We start from the raw sequence: 16,935 nt of genomic DNA on the forward strand, positions 1-16,935 counted from the left end.
CCCCTGTGAGCATCTTCGTCTGAAAATCTAACAAATCATTTTTATGATCACACTGCACCTTATGAAGATCTAAACCCTAAATACTCAGGCTTTTTCCAACAAAAGAGAAAGTGGAAAACATGTAATTTTCTCTCAAGGAGATAAATACTTGCTTTTAGCATTCAGGGCCCCTCTCCCCCACTACACATGCCACAGAGGCTTTAATTTCCCCTGTAATGATAGGGAAAGGTGACGCACAAACAGTGAAGCTCCTGACAGAAGCGTTTGTGAGTTTGAGACTAATTGTCTATAGGTAAACACCTGCAGGAGCTCTTCAACACTGGTTAATCATACTAAGTGCCACTGAAACTGAGATAAAGAAGGACTGAGGTAATGTGACCTATAACAAAAACAAGCCAAATCATAGACTGAGCTTCTGATGATGCTGTTGTTGAAGTATACAGTTTATATAAATGTAAATCATTTATAATAAATACGGAAATATTTATTTAAAATATGATCTTTATTATTTTGTTATTTTATTTATTATTATAATGTTAATGACAATAAGGTTGAAAGTAAAAAAAATAAATAAAAAAAAGTCCCACTATTTTCTTCTTCTTTTTTTGTCCCTTGGAATTTTTGTGGCATGAAATATTTCCAACATTTTGTTCGATTGATACTAAGGTACACCCAGCACAAACTACAAATTAAATTGTGTGAATTCACCAACATTTCGCCCCAAAAGTGAAATTGTTGCATTTTCTCATTTGACTGGGTTGGCTTTTGTGTAGTTAGTTTAGAAAGTAAAATTTTAAAGTTTTATATAAAAATTGATATGACAATACACCAGTCAAAAAGATAGTTGTTAGTTATATACAGACCGCATCTTTTATATTTTTTTCATTGCTACTGCACCACTTCACTAAATAAAGTGCCACTGTATTTGCACACATATTGGATCTGCTTCACAATTTAGAGGCTTTTAATGATTAAGATCATGATTTTCATTAAAGCCATCTATGTATTTGTATGAAGGTTCCTATCTTATCTCTGAGATTAAATAGCTGCTATATTTCTTCTTGCTCTGCCCATACACCTGTATTTTAAGCAGTGAGCATTTCTTATCTTTTTACCGCAAGACAAATTGGTGTTCTCTCTGAAGTGAAGAGAGAGCAGCCCTTCTGAAATAATTAGTTTCTAATGCACATCTTCCAGCCATGACAAAATGTTTCCTTTGTGCGGCACTCACATGCAGCGTTTTATGTTGCGATGACCACTGCGAGCTGCCAGTGGGATGAATTATGACTGCGTGCCTCTGACGGATGCCCGCACTGTGTTGGGATGCAGGTCTCTGGTGCGTGTGCAGACTGGGGATGACCGAGTGACTGTTCATCATCAGCGCAGACAGAAGTAACAGCCCTGCAGGCCTGCCCAGATCGCAGTCTCAATTTCTCTCTCTCTCTCTTCGCCACGACTCTGTTGCCTTGATAATGAATACAAATCTATCATCCGACTGTGTACAATTGTGCCTCAGTGTGTTGCGCAAAATTGCAGAAGCTTTGTGTCAGAGCAGCACAGTCCAATCGCCTTTTCAAAAACTGTTTTTGTGTTCGCACAGTTTAAAGAGTGACCCGCTTTTTGTCCTCTCTTTCTCGCTCTCACTTGCGCTTTCATGTGGTGCTCAGTCACTATGAAACCATCTTATGAATGTTTATTGTTTTCTGGCTTTACTCTCACCACGTGCTAAATTGAAATGATGGCTCCAATTTTAAACAGTATCTTGTTGTTGACATATGTTTCTAAATGGGGCTGCCGAGAGGATTTGCGTCTAGAATTCACAGGAGGCTCAAATTCCTTGAGCCCTGTACCTTCATTGCCCCTCTCAGCAGTTGAAACCCAGTCACAGCCCATAGAGTCTATAGACTGTGGGCTATCATTGTGTTGGGACTGTAGAACTCAGATTATATCTTTGTTCAGCAAAGTTCATAGACTTTGTGACGTTGAAGTTTAAACATTTTTATCACAATAAGCTCTGATGGTATTTATGTTCTCCCTATATTGTTTGTATGTGTTCAGCTGCTACTAACAAGTGGCACACCAAAAAAGTGCCTACTGACAGGAGTGCCTTTCGACGCTATCTGAGATATGGATGCATGTGATGACAAGACAAAGTGTTTATGACCTCCCTTCACCTCTCTTCCAAGTGTCTAATGCTCACAGGATATGGCGACATTGACCCGGGAAATCGAGCGGTGTGTGTTTGAAAGCAGAGGTAACACAGGATGTGGAGACTGTCAGAAAGAACTGAAATTATATAATAACTTGTGGAGTGTACACAACATGAAGATAAAGGAAGATAATGAGTACTGTGTTTGGAAGAGAAAATATGTTTATTTTAAATTTATGGGTGTGTTTCATTCTGTTCCCTCTATCATGAAGGAGAATACAGTTAACATGAATTTGGGCACTAGCAAGGGCCCAGGTCTACTAAACATTGATAATGAGGTTTTACATTATAGCGTAGCTGGTATTTATTGAAAACTTTTTTGTATAGCACACATGCATGCTTGTTGTAAAAATGACAGAGCCATTATGAAACCATTCTTTTAATTAAGCAGAAAAGATAATGTACAGTACATATATTATGGCATGGACAAATAATAAATTGCATAATATACATAAAAAACTAAGTAAAGAGCAAATAAAAAACACTTTTTAAAACCATTTTAATACCTTTCACGCACATTAGGGATTCTATCACACAGATGTTGACTGGATTTTGAGATTTGGGCATAGCACCCAAAAATGAATGTGAGCTAGCAGTCAAAATGGGTAAAATAGATGTAATTTCATGCCGACTCTAAAAATGGCTGAGCACCTTGCTAGTGTACTGACTACTAAAGTAGGGAGCAGATTGAGACAATCAGAAGTGCTTACAGAAGATAATTAAGATTACAGGGAATACAAAAATAAAGATGCCTGAATAAGAATTAAAAAGGAAATGAAATATACATACTGCATTCTTGTTTGACAGAGTTGTCTCTAAGCCAGACAAACACTATTTGCAACAAACAAAATAAACAAATTAATTTCAGAGGGAACAACAATACATAGATCTGTATAGTAAACTAAGTAGTGTAAGTTTCATATATTTCTGACTGGCAGAGAACAGTCTTTTGAGTGCAGTGGAGCCTTCAATCAGATCAGACAGCTGACTGCTCCAATCAGTCTCACTTACCCTGCCTTTGGACCAATCCGGCCAACCCAATTACTGGAGTCACACTCTAATTGGCTGCCGACCCCACTGGCTGGCACAAATGCACTGGGTCAAAGACTCACAGCTATATATTGTTATGTTCTGATGTTACACAGCATGCTGCATAAATGTATAATTGCTTGGGTATAGGACCATTGTGGTGGTAATTGTTTGAAGATTGTGATTCTTGCTCATAGCTGTAGTTCGCTAATGGCTTGCTGCTGGGAGGTAAAGTGAAGCTCTTGTTCACAGAGTGGGAACAGCTCTGTCACAGAACCCCAAAACATATGGGTTCATTCATTAACGACTGTGCTCTCTTTGCGCACAAGGAACCTAATAATAGCACATGGTTCCTCAAGAGCTCCTTTAGTCTCAATTCAAAGCCTCAAAGTCTTTTGAGGTGTTCAGTACACGTGTATATCCTCTGTAGAGTCATGACAGTTGACAGTTTCCCTGGTGATCCACCTCTTAGATTCGCCCAGACCATTTTTAGCTACATGCACACTGTGCCTGAGGAAGAACACTGTGCTGTGAGTAATGTTGACTCTGTCTTTGTCTGCGCGGGTCACATTGGTCAGTGAGCCGGTTTGCTGGCTCTAGGGTTTTCCTTTCACTCTGTGGTTTCCAGACCACTGGCACCATGAATATACAAGTCGTTTTTGAAAAGAAGACATGGTATGTAGTATTCAAAGATTTTTTTAACGGGGATAGTTCAGCCCAAAATAACAATTCTGTCATGTTTTTCACCCTCATGTTATTCCAAACCTGGATGACTTTCTTTGAGAGAAGATATTTTGAATAATATGGAATAATATCTTCTTTGTCTTCCATACGAGTTTGGAACAACATGAGGGTGAGTGGATGATTAGTAAATTAACTCACGCAACCTGCAGTAAAAGGCAACAACCGATTCCCAATGATCATTTATTGACCTTCTATGATGTGCATGCGTTGAGTGACACGTCTAATAATGAACAAGATTAACAGTCCTTATTTTCACAACCCATAGTTTTCATTTTAGTGCAGGAGGGGCCATAGTTCTTTTTCACCCTCATGTTATTCCAAACCTGGATGACTTTCTTTGAGAGAAGATATTTTGAATAATATGGAATAATATCTTCTTTGTCTTCCATACGAGTTTGGAACAACATGAGGGTGAGTGGATGATTAGTAAATTAACTCACGCAACCTGCAGTAAAAGGCAACAACCGATTCCCAATGATCATTTATTGACCTTCTATGATGTGCATGCGTTGAGTGACACGTCTAATAATGAACAAGATTAACAGTCCTTATTTTCACAACCCATAGTTTTCATTTTAGTGCAGGAGGGGCCATAGTTCTCATTCATTGTCCGGCGAGTCGAAGAGATAAAACCCACCGACAGCAATGAATGTGAATCAAGACCCAGAGCTGTGACAGTAGATGCAGAATACAGTCTCTCGCTTGACTGATCAGCTGGGACAGCTTCAGAGACACTACAGCAGCCATCTTGGCCAGCTCGGCAACAAAATGGACTCACACATGTAGTCGCTGGCATTCTGAAGGTCCGTGTGGTCAGAGTACATTCGAGAGGCAGGGTACACTCAACACTCGATGGTTTCTCTCACTTGCAAACTCACCGACAGCGTTGAATGTTCACTGTGACTCGCCTGAGACTGACACACACTTCAGATACTGCTGGAATAGTGTGGTTTTGGACATGCACACCAAAGTCTGACATTAACACATTTATGTATATAAACACGATATTGTTAACAGTCCTCCCCAACTAGTGTTCATTGTGTTAACCACATTATTATCAATAAATCAATGATCCATGCCATAGAGCAAAAATCTATATTGCAGACACATACAGTATATGAAAGAACAAATTATGTATAAAATATATTTTACACAATTGTATTGATACAAATGTATTCAATAAGTTTTAGTTAAATACATTTCCTCCTATATTTTGGCCACTTTTAAATATTTTTAAGCTAAATGCTAAATGTAAATTTTTTTAAATATATTGTATATAATATTTTCATTATGTTAACCACATTAATGCACATCAACAAATCAACCATCCATCCCATATAGCAAAATTTGCAAATACACAAAATATATATTTGCATATACACAATCGTATGTCTAGAGTCTCAGTACATAAATGTAAATATATGTATACATATGCATACATAGATACATACATGTATATATACAGTATATATATATATATGTATATAGGATAATATTTTTATATGTTAACCGGAATAATTGCACATAAATCAACAATATTGCCCCTGGAAGTGCATCTTGCAAAATAAATGGCATCTGAAGGTTTAAACAAAAACAGCCATGTTGTTTCCAGCCTATATTTAGCATATTTTAAATATTCTTAGGCCATACGGGACTGTGCACTCACTCTCTGAGGGGAAGTTTTGTGTGACCACTGGGGCCTGTGGAGATCTGGTCATATGCACAGGGAAGCGGGCACAGTATAGCATGAGTTCTGTGGGGTCTATTATCTGATCATGGGGGAAGGGAGCAGGAGCTGAGAGTAAGCGGGAACAGGGGGCTGCCGATTGGAGAGAAAGAGAAAAATGGAAGGGGGAAGGAGGAATCGAGGGAGCGGGCAGAAGAGTGGAGGTGGTGAGTGCATGTCTGAGCAAGGGGGTGTTGATCGATTCCAGGCTCGGCTTTTCCAGACAGACTGAATGGCAAAGGTCAAAGGGTCTCATTTCCTATGAAAGAGGGGCTGTCTGAAACGCGCCTCGTCCATTTGTCGATTCAATGTGTTTGGAACGCACTCACGTACACACATGCAAACAGACGGTATGGCGTGTACACAATTTCAAACATGAAAGCAAGTTTGAAAGGACTGTTGGAGTGAGTTGCTTTACATAACAACTATTTGTCATCAAAAAACTGCAAAGAAATTGTTCTCAAGGCCCATATCTGTACAAAACGAGACCAACTGCTGGCCTATGAGGTGAAGGTCAAACTTCTGACTATATGAGCAGGCAAAAGTAACAGGCCTGATGTAGGTGTTTGTCCAGCCGTCGAAATGACGGCCGCGTGAGATGCGGAAAAGAAGGGGGGAAGGGTCTGCAAGAAAAAAAAAGAAATTGTTCTCAAGGCCCATATCTGTACAAAACGAGACCAACTGCTGGCCTATGAGGTGAAGGTCAAACTTCTGACTATATGAGCAGGCAAAAGTAACAGGCCTGATGTAGGTGTTTGTCCAGCCGTCGAAATGACGGCCGCGTGAGATGCGGAAAAGAAGGGGGGAAGGGTCTGCAAGAAAAAAATAAGGCTACCATGACAGCCCCCCCCCCCCCCATCCCCCACTTGGGACTTGAACTCATGACCCTCTGGTGAATGAGTTCATAGGCCAGTTTTGTGGATGAAGCAAGTTCGCTGGGAAACTTTTAAAACTGGATTTAGAGGGTTTAAACACATAACTGAGAAACTCTAGCATAGCTGACAAACGTATGAAAGCGTTTTTACAAGAATCCAGTCTTTTCCAACAATATAAAAGTCCTCTTAAAATAAAAAATGACATCAAGACATACAAAAAAGTCATAACACACAAAGACACTGACCTCACATTTCTTTTAAAGAAAAAAGTTAGCAGAAGTAGCACATTATGAAGTGCATATGAAGTTCACATGGTAGTTTGCATGTGCGTATCTGTGCAAAAGCTGATCTTTTATAGCACGTCCGAACACTTGACATGCCATTATTGTGCCGGTCACTGCTGCTAGTTTAGTTTTGGGTGCAAGTGGATTATTGATGAAGAAGTCTGCAGTAATGTGGATGGCCCTTCCCCCCCTTCGTCTGGCCAACTGGGTGTATGTCTACCTGCTCCAGACTAAATCAATAGTTTAATCCAATTGCCATTCACTTCCATAGGGATTGATATCACCTCGCATGCATACACAAACATACGCGCACACACACACACACATCATTAGGAGACCATTATGTCCAACATATAGTGACACACTCTCTATACTAATGTTTACAACCAACTATTAGTCAAAGTTAGCAGTTGAAAAAAAAACATTTATGTTTCTTACAAAAGCAAAAATGTAAAAATACAAGCCCCGAACATTAACTAGCACCCTCAACTTGCATACAAACACATGCAAACACAACACTCATGCATGCCTTGTTGGATAACATCACATTAAAATGTCCTGCAGTGATGTCTGAACGCATAAGCAACACTTGTCACATTTGTCAAATCAAATTTGTATCACATTCTAAGTCCTCTTGTATGTGTAACAGTCACAGTGGATCACAGGCTCTTCATTTAGGGAGGTGGCAGGGGTTCGAGAAGAAAAACACACTTACCACAGTGACTCTCTCAGATGCATACACCCAGTCTGGCTCCAGTCGATCTCTGCCCTCTCCATACGTCGAACTCGGCCGTTCCACTCCTGCATTCCTCCACCTCCCTTTCTCTCTCTTCTATTTTAAACTCTTCGGTCCAGCCGTCGAAATGACGGCCGCGTGAGATGCGGAAAAGAAGGGGGGAAGGGTCTGCAAGAAAAAAAAAGGCTACCATGACAGCCCACCCCCCCATCCCCCACTTGGGACTTGAACTCATGACCCTCTGGTGAATGAGTTCATAGGCCAGTTTTGTGGATGAAGCAAGTTCGCTGGGAAACTTTTAAAACTGGATTTAGAGGGTTTAAACACATAACTGAGAAACTCTAGCATAGCTGACAAACGTATGAAAGCGTTTTTACAAGAATCCAGTCTTTTCCAACAATATAAAAGTCCTCTTAAAATAAAAAATGACATCAAGACATACAAAAAAGTCATAACACACAAAGACACTGACCTCACATTTCTTTTAAAGAAAAAAGTTAGCAGAAGTAGCACATTATGAAGTGCATATGAAGTTCACATGGTAGTTTGCATGTGCGTATCTGTGCAAAAGCTGATCTTTTATAGCACGTCCGAACACTTGACATGCCATTATTGTGCCGGTCACTGCTGCTAGTTTAGTTTTGGGTGCAAGTGGATTATTGATGAAGAAGTCTGCAGTAATGTGGATGGCCCTTCCCCCCCCTTCGTCTGGCCAACTGGGTGTATGTCTACCTGCTTCAGACTAAATCAATAGTTTAATCCAATTGCCATTCACTTCCATAGGGATTGATATCACCTCGCATGCATACACAAACATACGCGCACACACACACACACATCATTAGGAGACCATTATGTCCAACATATAGTGACACACTCTCTATACTAATGTTTACAACCAACTATTAGTCAAAGTTAGCAGTTGAAAAAAAAACATTTATGTTTCTTACAAAAGCAAAAATGTAAAAATACAAGCCCCGAACATTAACTAGCACCCTCAACTTGCATACAAACACATGCAAACACAACACTCATGCATGCCTTGCACTTGACATGCCATTATTGTGCCGGTCACTGCTGCTAGTTTAGTTTTGGGTGCAAGAGGATTATTGATGAAGAAGTCTGCAGTAATGTGGATGGCCCTTCCCCCCCTTCGTCTGGCCAACTGGGTGTATGTCTACCTGCTCCAGACTAAATCAATAGTTTAATCCAATTGCCATTCACTTCCATAGGGATTGATATCACCTCGCATGCATACACAAACATACGCGCACACACACACACACATCATTAGGAGACCATTATGTCCAACATATAGTGACACACTCTCTATACTAATGTTTACAACCAACTATTAGTCAAAGTTAGCAGTTGAAAAATGTGGGTGTGTGTGTTTGTGTGTGTGTGTGTAGAGAGAGAGAGAGCGAGCGAGTGGGGAGTGCAAACCGGGACACACAGGCTGTGTCAGTTTGAATGAAAATTGTGAATGCGCTCCGCTTCCTTCTCCTCACCCTCTCCCTCCCTCTCTCTCTCTCTCCCTCACTCTTCGTTTCCTTCCCTCCCCCTTCATCCCCACCCTACTCTCTTGCGCACTCTTTTTTTCTCTCACCCTCTTTTGGGTGCCTGTTCCGTCTGTATCCCCTCCCATCTTCAAACATTTTCACACTCCAGACAGACATTTATATTTTTATACTTACCCCATTTCCCTCTTTTTCTCTCTCATCACTCACTCTCTCTCTCCTCCACATTTAAACACATGCACACACATTCATGCTTTCCTCGCTGTGCACCAGACACTTAACCCTTCGAGTTCTGTGAGCCACTACCCTAAAAATAGTTTATGCAGCTTGGTGTCAGACAATCTCAAAGTTTATTCAGTGTTGTGCTTTTCACGTGTGTGTTTTGATTATTGTCACATATTATCCATATTTTAGGTTTAGACTACTTTCTTCAGTAATTGGTCTTAAAAATGCTTATTAAAACTTATATTTAACCATTTCAGGTGTCTAATCTTTGGCAATATTTAAAAAATGTACATTCTGTTATGATTTTTTCACTGTTATGTTGTTCCAAACTAGTAATATATATATATATACATATATTTTCCCCCCTATCTATATGGAAAAAAACTGCTTTGATATCTTGATAAGAACTTATTATTATTAAATATATAAATATATTTGTAGAGTTGCTTGGTTTATTAAAAAAGGCAATTTTTTTTACTTTTAATAAACCACGCAACTGAACTTGGAAAATAGAAAAGAACAGCTTTTACATTTATTAGATTAAAACCTCTTTTTTTTTTTGCTTTTTTAACTTCATAACAAATATTATACTTTGTATAGTTACATTTTAATTTAATGTTAAGGCTCATACCCTAAATATTTCTTGAAAACACAAAAGATGTAACAGGCAGATAAAAGTACACAATATCTAAAATATATATAAATGCTTGTGAGTTAAGTGCTTATGATTTAACTGCTTTCAATGTGTTTCAGTGTTTTGCAGCCATATCACCCTGTAGCCCAAGACTGGTTACCCACTGAAGCTAAGCAGGGCTGAGCCTGGTCAGTACCTGGATGGGAGACCTCCTGGGAAAACTAGGTTGCTGCTGGAAGAGGTGTTAGTGAGGCCAGCGGGGGTGCTCACCCTGCGGTCTGTGTGGGTCCTAACGCCCCAGTATAGTGACGGGGACACTATACTGTCAACAAGCACCATCCTTTGGATGAGATGTTAAACTGAGGTCCTGACGCTCTGTTGTCATTAAAAATCCCAGGATGTCTTTCGAAAAGAGTAGAGGTGTGACCTCGGCATCCTGGCCAAATTTGCCCATTGGCCTCTGATCATCATGGCCTCCTAACAATCCCCATATCTGCTAATTGGCTTCATCACTCTGTCTCCTCTCCACCAATAAGCTGGTGTGTGGTGGGCATTCTGGCGCACTATGGCTGCCGTTGCATCATCCAGATGGATGCTGCATACTGGTGGTGGATGAGGAGATACCCCCTGACAATGTAAAGTGCTTTGAGTGCCTAGAAAAGCGCTATATAAATGTAATGAATTATTATTATTATTATTACTATTGTGCTAGAACCACACACACAAAAAAAAAAAGTGACGTGTGGCCAAGTATGGTCACCCATACTTGTGCTCTGCATTTAACCCATCCAAGTGCACACACACCCGGAGCTGTGGACAGCCAATGCTGCGGCGCCCGGGGAGCAGTTGGAGGTTCTGTGCCTTGCTCAAGGGTCTCACCTCAGTCGTGGTATTGAGGGTGGAAGAGAGTGCTGGTTATTCACTCCCCCCACTGACAATTCCTGCCGGACTTGAGACTCAAACCTGCAACCTTTGAATTACAAGTCCAACTCTGTAGCCATTAGGCCACCATTAATAATCATCATAATTGTGAAGTTTTAAAAACTCAATTCATCTAAGGGTGGCATATGCATGAGACTTTGCAATCACATAGACACCTGAGCGATGTACATGTGGTATCAGGAAAAGAACTTTACGAAGTATTTTCTCCACAGACACATTACTTTAAGACGCTGCATTAACGGATCCAGTGTCTGATCGAGTCGACGTGCCTTTAACATTTTCCTCCCCCTCACGCTGGGTCTCACCTCAGTCGTGGTATTGAGGGTGGAAGAGAGTGCTGGTTATTCACTCCCCCCACTGACAATTCCTGCCGGACTTGAGACTCAAACCTGCAACCTTTGAATTACAAGTCCAACTCTGTAGCCATTAGGCCACCATTAATAATCATCATAATTGTGAAGTTTTAAAAACTCAATTCATCTAAGGGTGGCATATGCATGAGACTTTGCAATCACATAGACACCTGAGCGATGTACATGTGGTATCAGGAAAAGAACTTTACGAAGTATTTTCTCCACAGACACATTACTTTAAGACGCTGCATTAACGGATCCAGTGTCTGATCGAGTCGACGTGCCTTTAACATTTTCCTCCCCCTCACGCTCTTCATATTCTCTCCCTTCATATTCTCTCCCTTCATAGTGGCATATTGATCAGACATAATGGGAGGGGGTGGAGGAGTCGTGGTCATTGGGGTCAGCGCCGTGGCTAGACTCCCTCACCTCTCTGCATGACCCCCACCCCTCTCCCAACATGTCCTCGCTGACCCCAAGCTCCCCCTTTCCAAACTGACCACCGATCGGCCTCAGCCACCGTATCCGTCTGACATTGGCAGCTGAAGATGGATAGAGTGACAGTCAATAGTCAATATAGGACAGGTTGTGGAGGGTGGGGGAGGATCCATGTCGATCGAAAGGTGAACGAGGAAGGAGACTGTAGCAGTACAAGAGGCAGTTCACCTAAAAATGAAAATTCTGCCATCGTTTACTCACCTTCATATTGTTTCAAACATGTATGACATTCTTCCTTCTGTGGACCATAAAAGAAGATATTCTGAAAAATATCTTTGTGCACTCAAAAAATAGTTCAATGAACTTAATTAAATTAAGGAACATTTTCCCACATAATTAGTTTAGATTTGTACAACAAGACTAAAACAAGTTAATTAATACAAATAATGTTTTGTACCAAATTAATGTTGTATCTGTGTTAGATAATAACTAGCAATATTAGCAAGCAATAAGCAACTGATCTCATTACTAGCATATAGTACTTGCTTCTATAGTACATACTACTTAGCATATAGTTATTGCTAATTGAGTGAACAACAAAACTAAAAAATAAAAATATAATTGGTTATTTACCAAGAAACAGTGCTCACCAAGGCATTTATGTCACCATAAATAATGTATAAAATACTGTATAAACAGGAATTTTGTGAAATAATATTACAATTCAAAAGAGCTATTTTATTCAAACATATATTTAAAATGTGATTATTTCTGTGATGCAAAGCTGAATTTTCAGCATCATTACTCCAGCCTTCAGCGTCACTTGATCCTTCAGAAATCATTATAATTTGCCGATTTGCTGCTCAAGACACATTTCTTATTATCAATGTTGAAAACAGCTGTGCTTAATATTTTTGTGAAACTGTGAATCATTTCTTCAGGATTCTTTGATAAATAGAAAGTTCAGAAGAAAACCATTTATTTGAAAAATAAATAAATTTTTTAACATTTTAATTTTATTAATATTATTACTTATTTGTGTGATGCATTGCCCCATTATTGTAAATTACAAAAAAAACTTGCTTTTCTTTCTCACAGATTGAGAATTATTGTATAAAAATTGTCGTATTATTAAGTTTGTATAAAAGTTATATTTTTGATCAGTTTATGTAGTGCTATTCTGTCGCATAAAACAAGGTCAGCATACACTGCAGTTGATTTAATACATTTGCAGTCAACCAATCACACTTACTTGGTCTCCCACAGTTGCTTGGAGGTGAAAAACAAACTGGTGGTTTTTGGACGTTTGAATACTATGTCATTCTTCAACGTAGATACAATGCAGGTATGTTTGTTTTCTTACTTGGTATGGTATTCTTTGTAACCTTCATATTATGTTGTAATATAATCTTGGTACAGTCACTATGTGTGGGTCAAAATTACCCAAATTGGATTCGGTATGGTTCACCAAAGTCACACTATGAAAACAAGCATACAAATGAATAATAGTCAAAACATCTCCCACAGTTGCTTGGAGGTGAAAAACAAACTGGTGGTTTTTGGACGTTTGAATACTATCAGTCATTCTTCAACGTAGATACAATGCAGGTATGTTTGTTTTCTTACTTGGTATGGTATTCTTTGTAACCTTCATAATATGTTGTAATATAATCTTGGTACAGTCACTATGTGTGGGTCAAAATTACCCAAATTGGATTCGGTATGGTTCACCAAAGTCTCAGCGGTTACACGTTTTTAGAGACTGTGTGTGTCTATGGTTACTCTCTGTTCATTTATATCCCTACCTCGGTAAGTTTGAGATCATGTTCAACACACGGTCAGACTTAATGATGTTAGACCTGACAAGTCAAATTCAGTCTCTGTTTTTAGATATCATGGACAATTTCCGTTTACTGGCTCGAGTGGCTATTGATTGTCATTGCCATGGTGATCTCTGGCTCAGTGTTGGTAATGACATTCTGGCCGGCTATTTGCGATGACACAAAACTAACGGCATTTGCTACCATGGCAGTAATAGTGTCACTTCATGCCCTTCTGGCTGTTGGCTTTAAGGTGAGAGAAACTCTTCAAAGGACTATTCCAAGTCAAATACACCTTAAACGCTATCAGCTATATCTGAAATAATTTGACTAATCTTTGAGCTATAAAACTCTTTAAATTAAACTTTTAAGGTGGAACTATTTTTTAGGAGCAACTGCTTGTGTGTTACCATAATACCCGAATCTTTCTGTGAATACAAAGCAAAAGTAGCTTTGTTTATTTTTATAGCTGGTTATGGCATGTTGAGAGATTGTTGTTCATATTCACACCAATCTTATGCTAACACATTTGACTGCAACCAGTCTGATATCACGGCAAATAAACTTTTCAAGATACTTCATTTCTAAAAACCAGAGGATGAGTCCATATTAAATTATGTGGTAACTGACAAGTACATATGCTGTTGATAGTGCTTAAAGTGATTTATAATGTGACATACACTACCGATGAAGTTTGGGGTCAGTGTTTGTGTGTGTATAATATACATGTGTGTGTATATAATGTACACACACACACACATATATATATATATATATATATATAATGTACATTATACACACACTTTTAATACATTTATTCAGGAAGAATGCATTCAATTGATCAAAAGTAAAGGTAAAGACATTTACAATGTTACAAAAGATTTCTAATTGAAATAAATTGATCTTTTGAACTTTGTATTCAAATGTCAAATCACAGTTTCCACAAAACATATGCTGTTGATAGTGCTTAAAGTGATTTATAATGTGACATACACTACCGATGAAGTTTGGGGTCAGTGTTTGTGTGTGTATAATATACATGTGTGTGTGTGTGTATATAATGTACACACACACACACACATATATATGTATATATATAATGTACATTATACACACACTTTTAATACATTTATTCAGGAAGAATGCATTCAATTGATCAAAAGTAAAGGTAAAGACATTTACAATGTTACAAAAGATTTCTAATTGAAATAAATTGATCTTTTGAACTTTGTATTCAAATGTCAAATCACAGTTTCCACAAAAATATTAAGCACAACTGTTTTTAACATTGATAATAATAAAAAGATATCTCTAAGAAATGCAGCAAATCAGTGTATCAGAATGATTCCTGAAGGATCATGTGACACTGAAGACTGGAGTAATGATGCTGAAAATTCAGCTTTGACATCAAAGGAATAAATTATATTTTAAAACATTTAATAATAGAAAACCGGTATTTTAAATTGTAATAGTTCACAAGATTGTTTTTTACTGTATTTTTAAAATATGAATGACCCCAAAATATTCGAATGATAGTGTATCCTGTAAGAAGGACTGCGATAAATTGCATAAGCATTACCTCCCCTTCCAACTGCACATGCAGTTTGATTGGTCATTTCTTCCGGTAAAGTTACACCATCCATTACAACAAACACTCAGCTTTAGTATTTAATACATTTCCATCTATCCTTTTAGCTCTACTTCTTCCAAACGCCAACATACACAGGATCATCGCACTCCGGACAACAGACTACCCCAGCCGCAAATCATACAACACTTACCGTGGGGAAGCATCAATGACCAACTGAATGGGAACCTAGGAGTCTTTATATTCAAGGGACATGGAAAATGTGTAATATGATAAATGAGCAACGGAGTTCAGATTAGTGTGCTGATGCACACAAGCATTCCCAGCAAACACATTGAAAGTGTTTCCAGTTTGTAACTAACCCAGCAGATAAGTAACCTCCCTCAGATCACAAATAAAATCACAACAATGATTTACTGATGACTTTAGTTTGTACTATTTTTCTTTAATACGTAAAGTGACCTACTTGTTATTTTCCTCAAGTGTCATGGTCACTTATGTCCATTTATTACCTATAATTTAAGAGGTTTTGCCCATTTTTGTTTCTTTAAATCAAAATAGAGTAATTTATAAGGGTGGTCTTGTATTACTGTGAACTGCTTTGAGGTTTGCCTTACAACCCGACTGCTTTCTTTCCTTTTAGGCTACTTTCTCATATTATTCTGTAAATTGAGAGGAAGTACCTGTATTAAGTATTTAATGTTGCTTTCCTAGACAGTTTGACACTGTGGATTAAAATCATTCTTGTCAGGGTCAAACATGTCATTTTGAGTTTGTTTGGTATGATTGGGGATAGATGCATCACCACTCCTACTTGGGCCACGCATTTGTAAGAAGGTATGCTTTGCACTTATTTAATATAAAAGTCTCTTTTGGTGATAGTTCAACCAAAAATTAAACTTTTGTCATCATTTACTCACCCTCCTATCATTCCAAACCTGTATGACTTTGTTCTGTAAAACATAAAATGTGTTATTCTGAAAAGTGTTGGTAACCAAACTATTTTGGTGCCCAGTGACTTCCACTGTATGGACATAAACACTTTAAGAAATTTCTCCAAATAGCTTTTATGTTCCACAAGAGAAAGTAATATTTTTGAAATGATGTGAGGATGAGTAAATTAATTTGTTTTTGGTTGAACCATTTTTTTCAAAAATCATTTAAAAGGATAGTTCACCAAAAATGTATTCTCTCATTCTCAACTGTGTATGGCTTTCTTTCTTCCACCAATCCAGTCCAATCTGTGCTTTTCCATAAAACAAAAGTGGACAGTGCCCAGTGACTGACAAACAGAAAGGACATAACAGCACCTTAAAATGAGTCCCTATGCCTAAAAGTAGTATTCTGAAACAATACAACAGTTTTATATTAGAAAAAGACAGACCAAATTGTGCACTGGCCGCTTTAATTATATGGAAAAGAGCAGCTTAAGTAGCAAAATTTCTCCTTTTTGTTTCATGAAAGACAGAAAGTCATATGGGTTTCAAACAAGTAATGTTACAGAATTTTTTATAATACTTTACAATATCTTTGTAGTCTTTATCTTGGTTAATGTTCATTTCTACATAATTTCTAATACATTTCAAGATGTATTAAACAAGAATTAATGAACAATACTATATTTATAAACCGACAATAACCATAATATATGCTGTAAAAATGAATTATTTCATAATACCAAAAACATAAACAAATGGAACGCCAATGCAAAGTGTTACTGGCTTTTCTTTTCTTCTCCATTTAATATACATCTGCTTTACCATCTATAACCCATCCAGGGGTGCGTTTCCCAAAAGCAACTATGGCCGCAAA

The 16,935-nt window shown here is 38.2% G+C and overlaps 1 protein-coding gene across 1 annotated transcript; it reads left to right on the top strand.

Moving 5' to 3' along the window:
* The first annotated feature begins 3,672 nt into the window (after positions 1–3,672).
* On the top strand, positions 3,673–15,622 carry LOC107590447 (protein YIPF1-like). The gene is made up of 7 exons (XM_016279188.1): positions 3,673–3,768; positions 3,867–3,913; positions 12,982–13,060; positions 13,243–13,319; positions 13,398–13,524; positions 13,606–13,788; positions 15,231–15,622. Exons 1-7 carry the CDS (start codon positions 3,673–3,675, stop codon positions 15,333–15,335), a joined length of 714 nt encoding a protein of 237 aa, XP_016134674.1. The 3' UTR covers positions 15,336–15,622.
* Positions 15,623–16,935: the final 1,313 nt, after the last annotated feature.

The sequence above is a fragment of the Sinocyclocheilus grahami genome, unplaced genomic scaffold (genome assembly GCF_001515645.1).
Source record: "Sinocyclocheilus grahami isolate Dianchi unplaced genomic scaffold, SAMN03320097.WGS_v1.1 scaffold127.1, whole genome shotgun sequence".
NCBI classification, from domain to species: domain Eukaryota; kingdom Metazoa; phylum Chordata; class Actinopteri; order Cypriniformes; family Cyprinidae; genus Sinocyclocheilus; species Sinocyclocheilus grahami.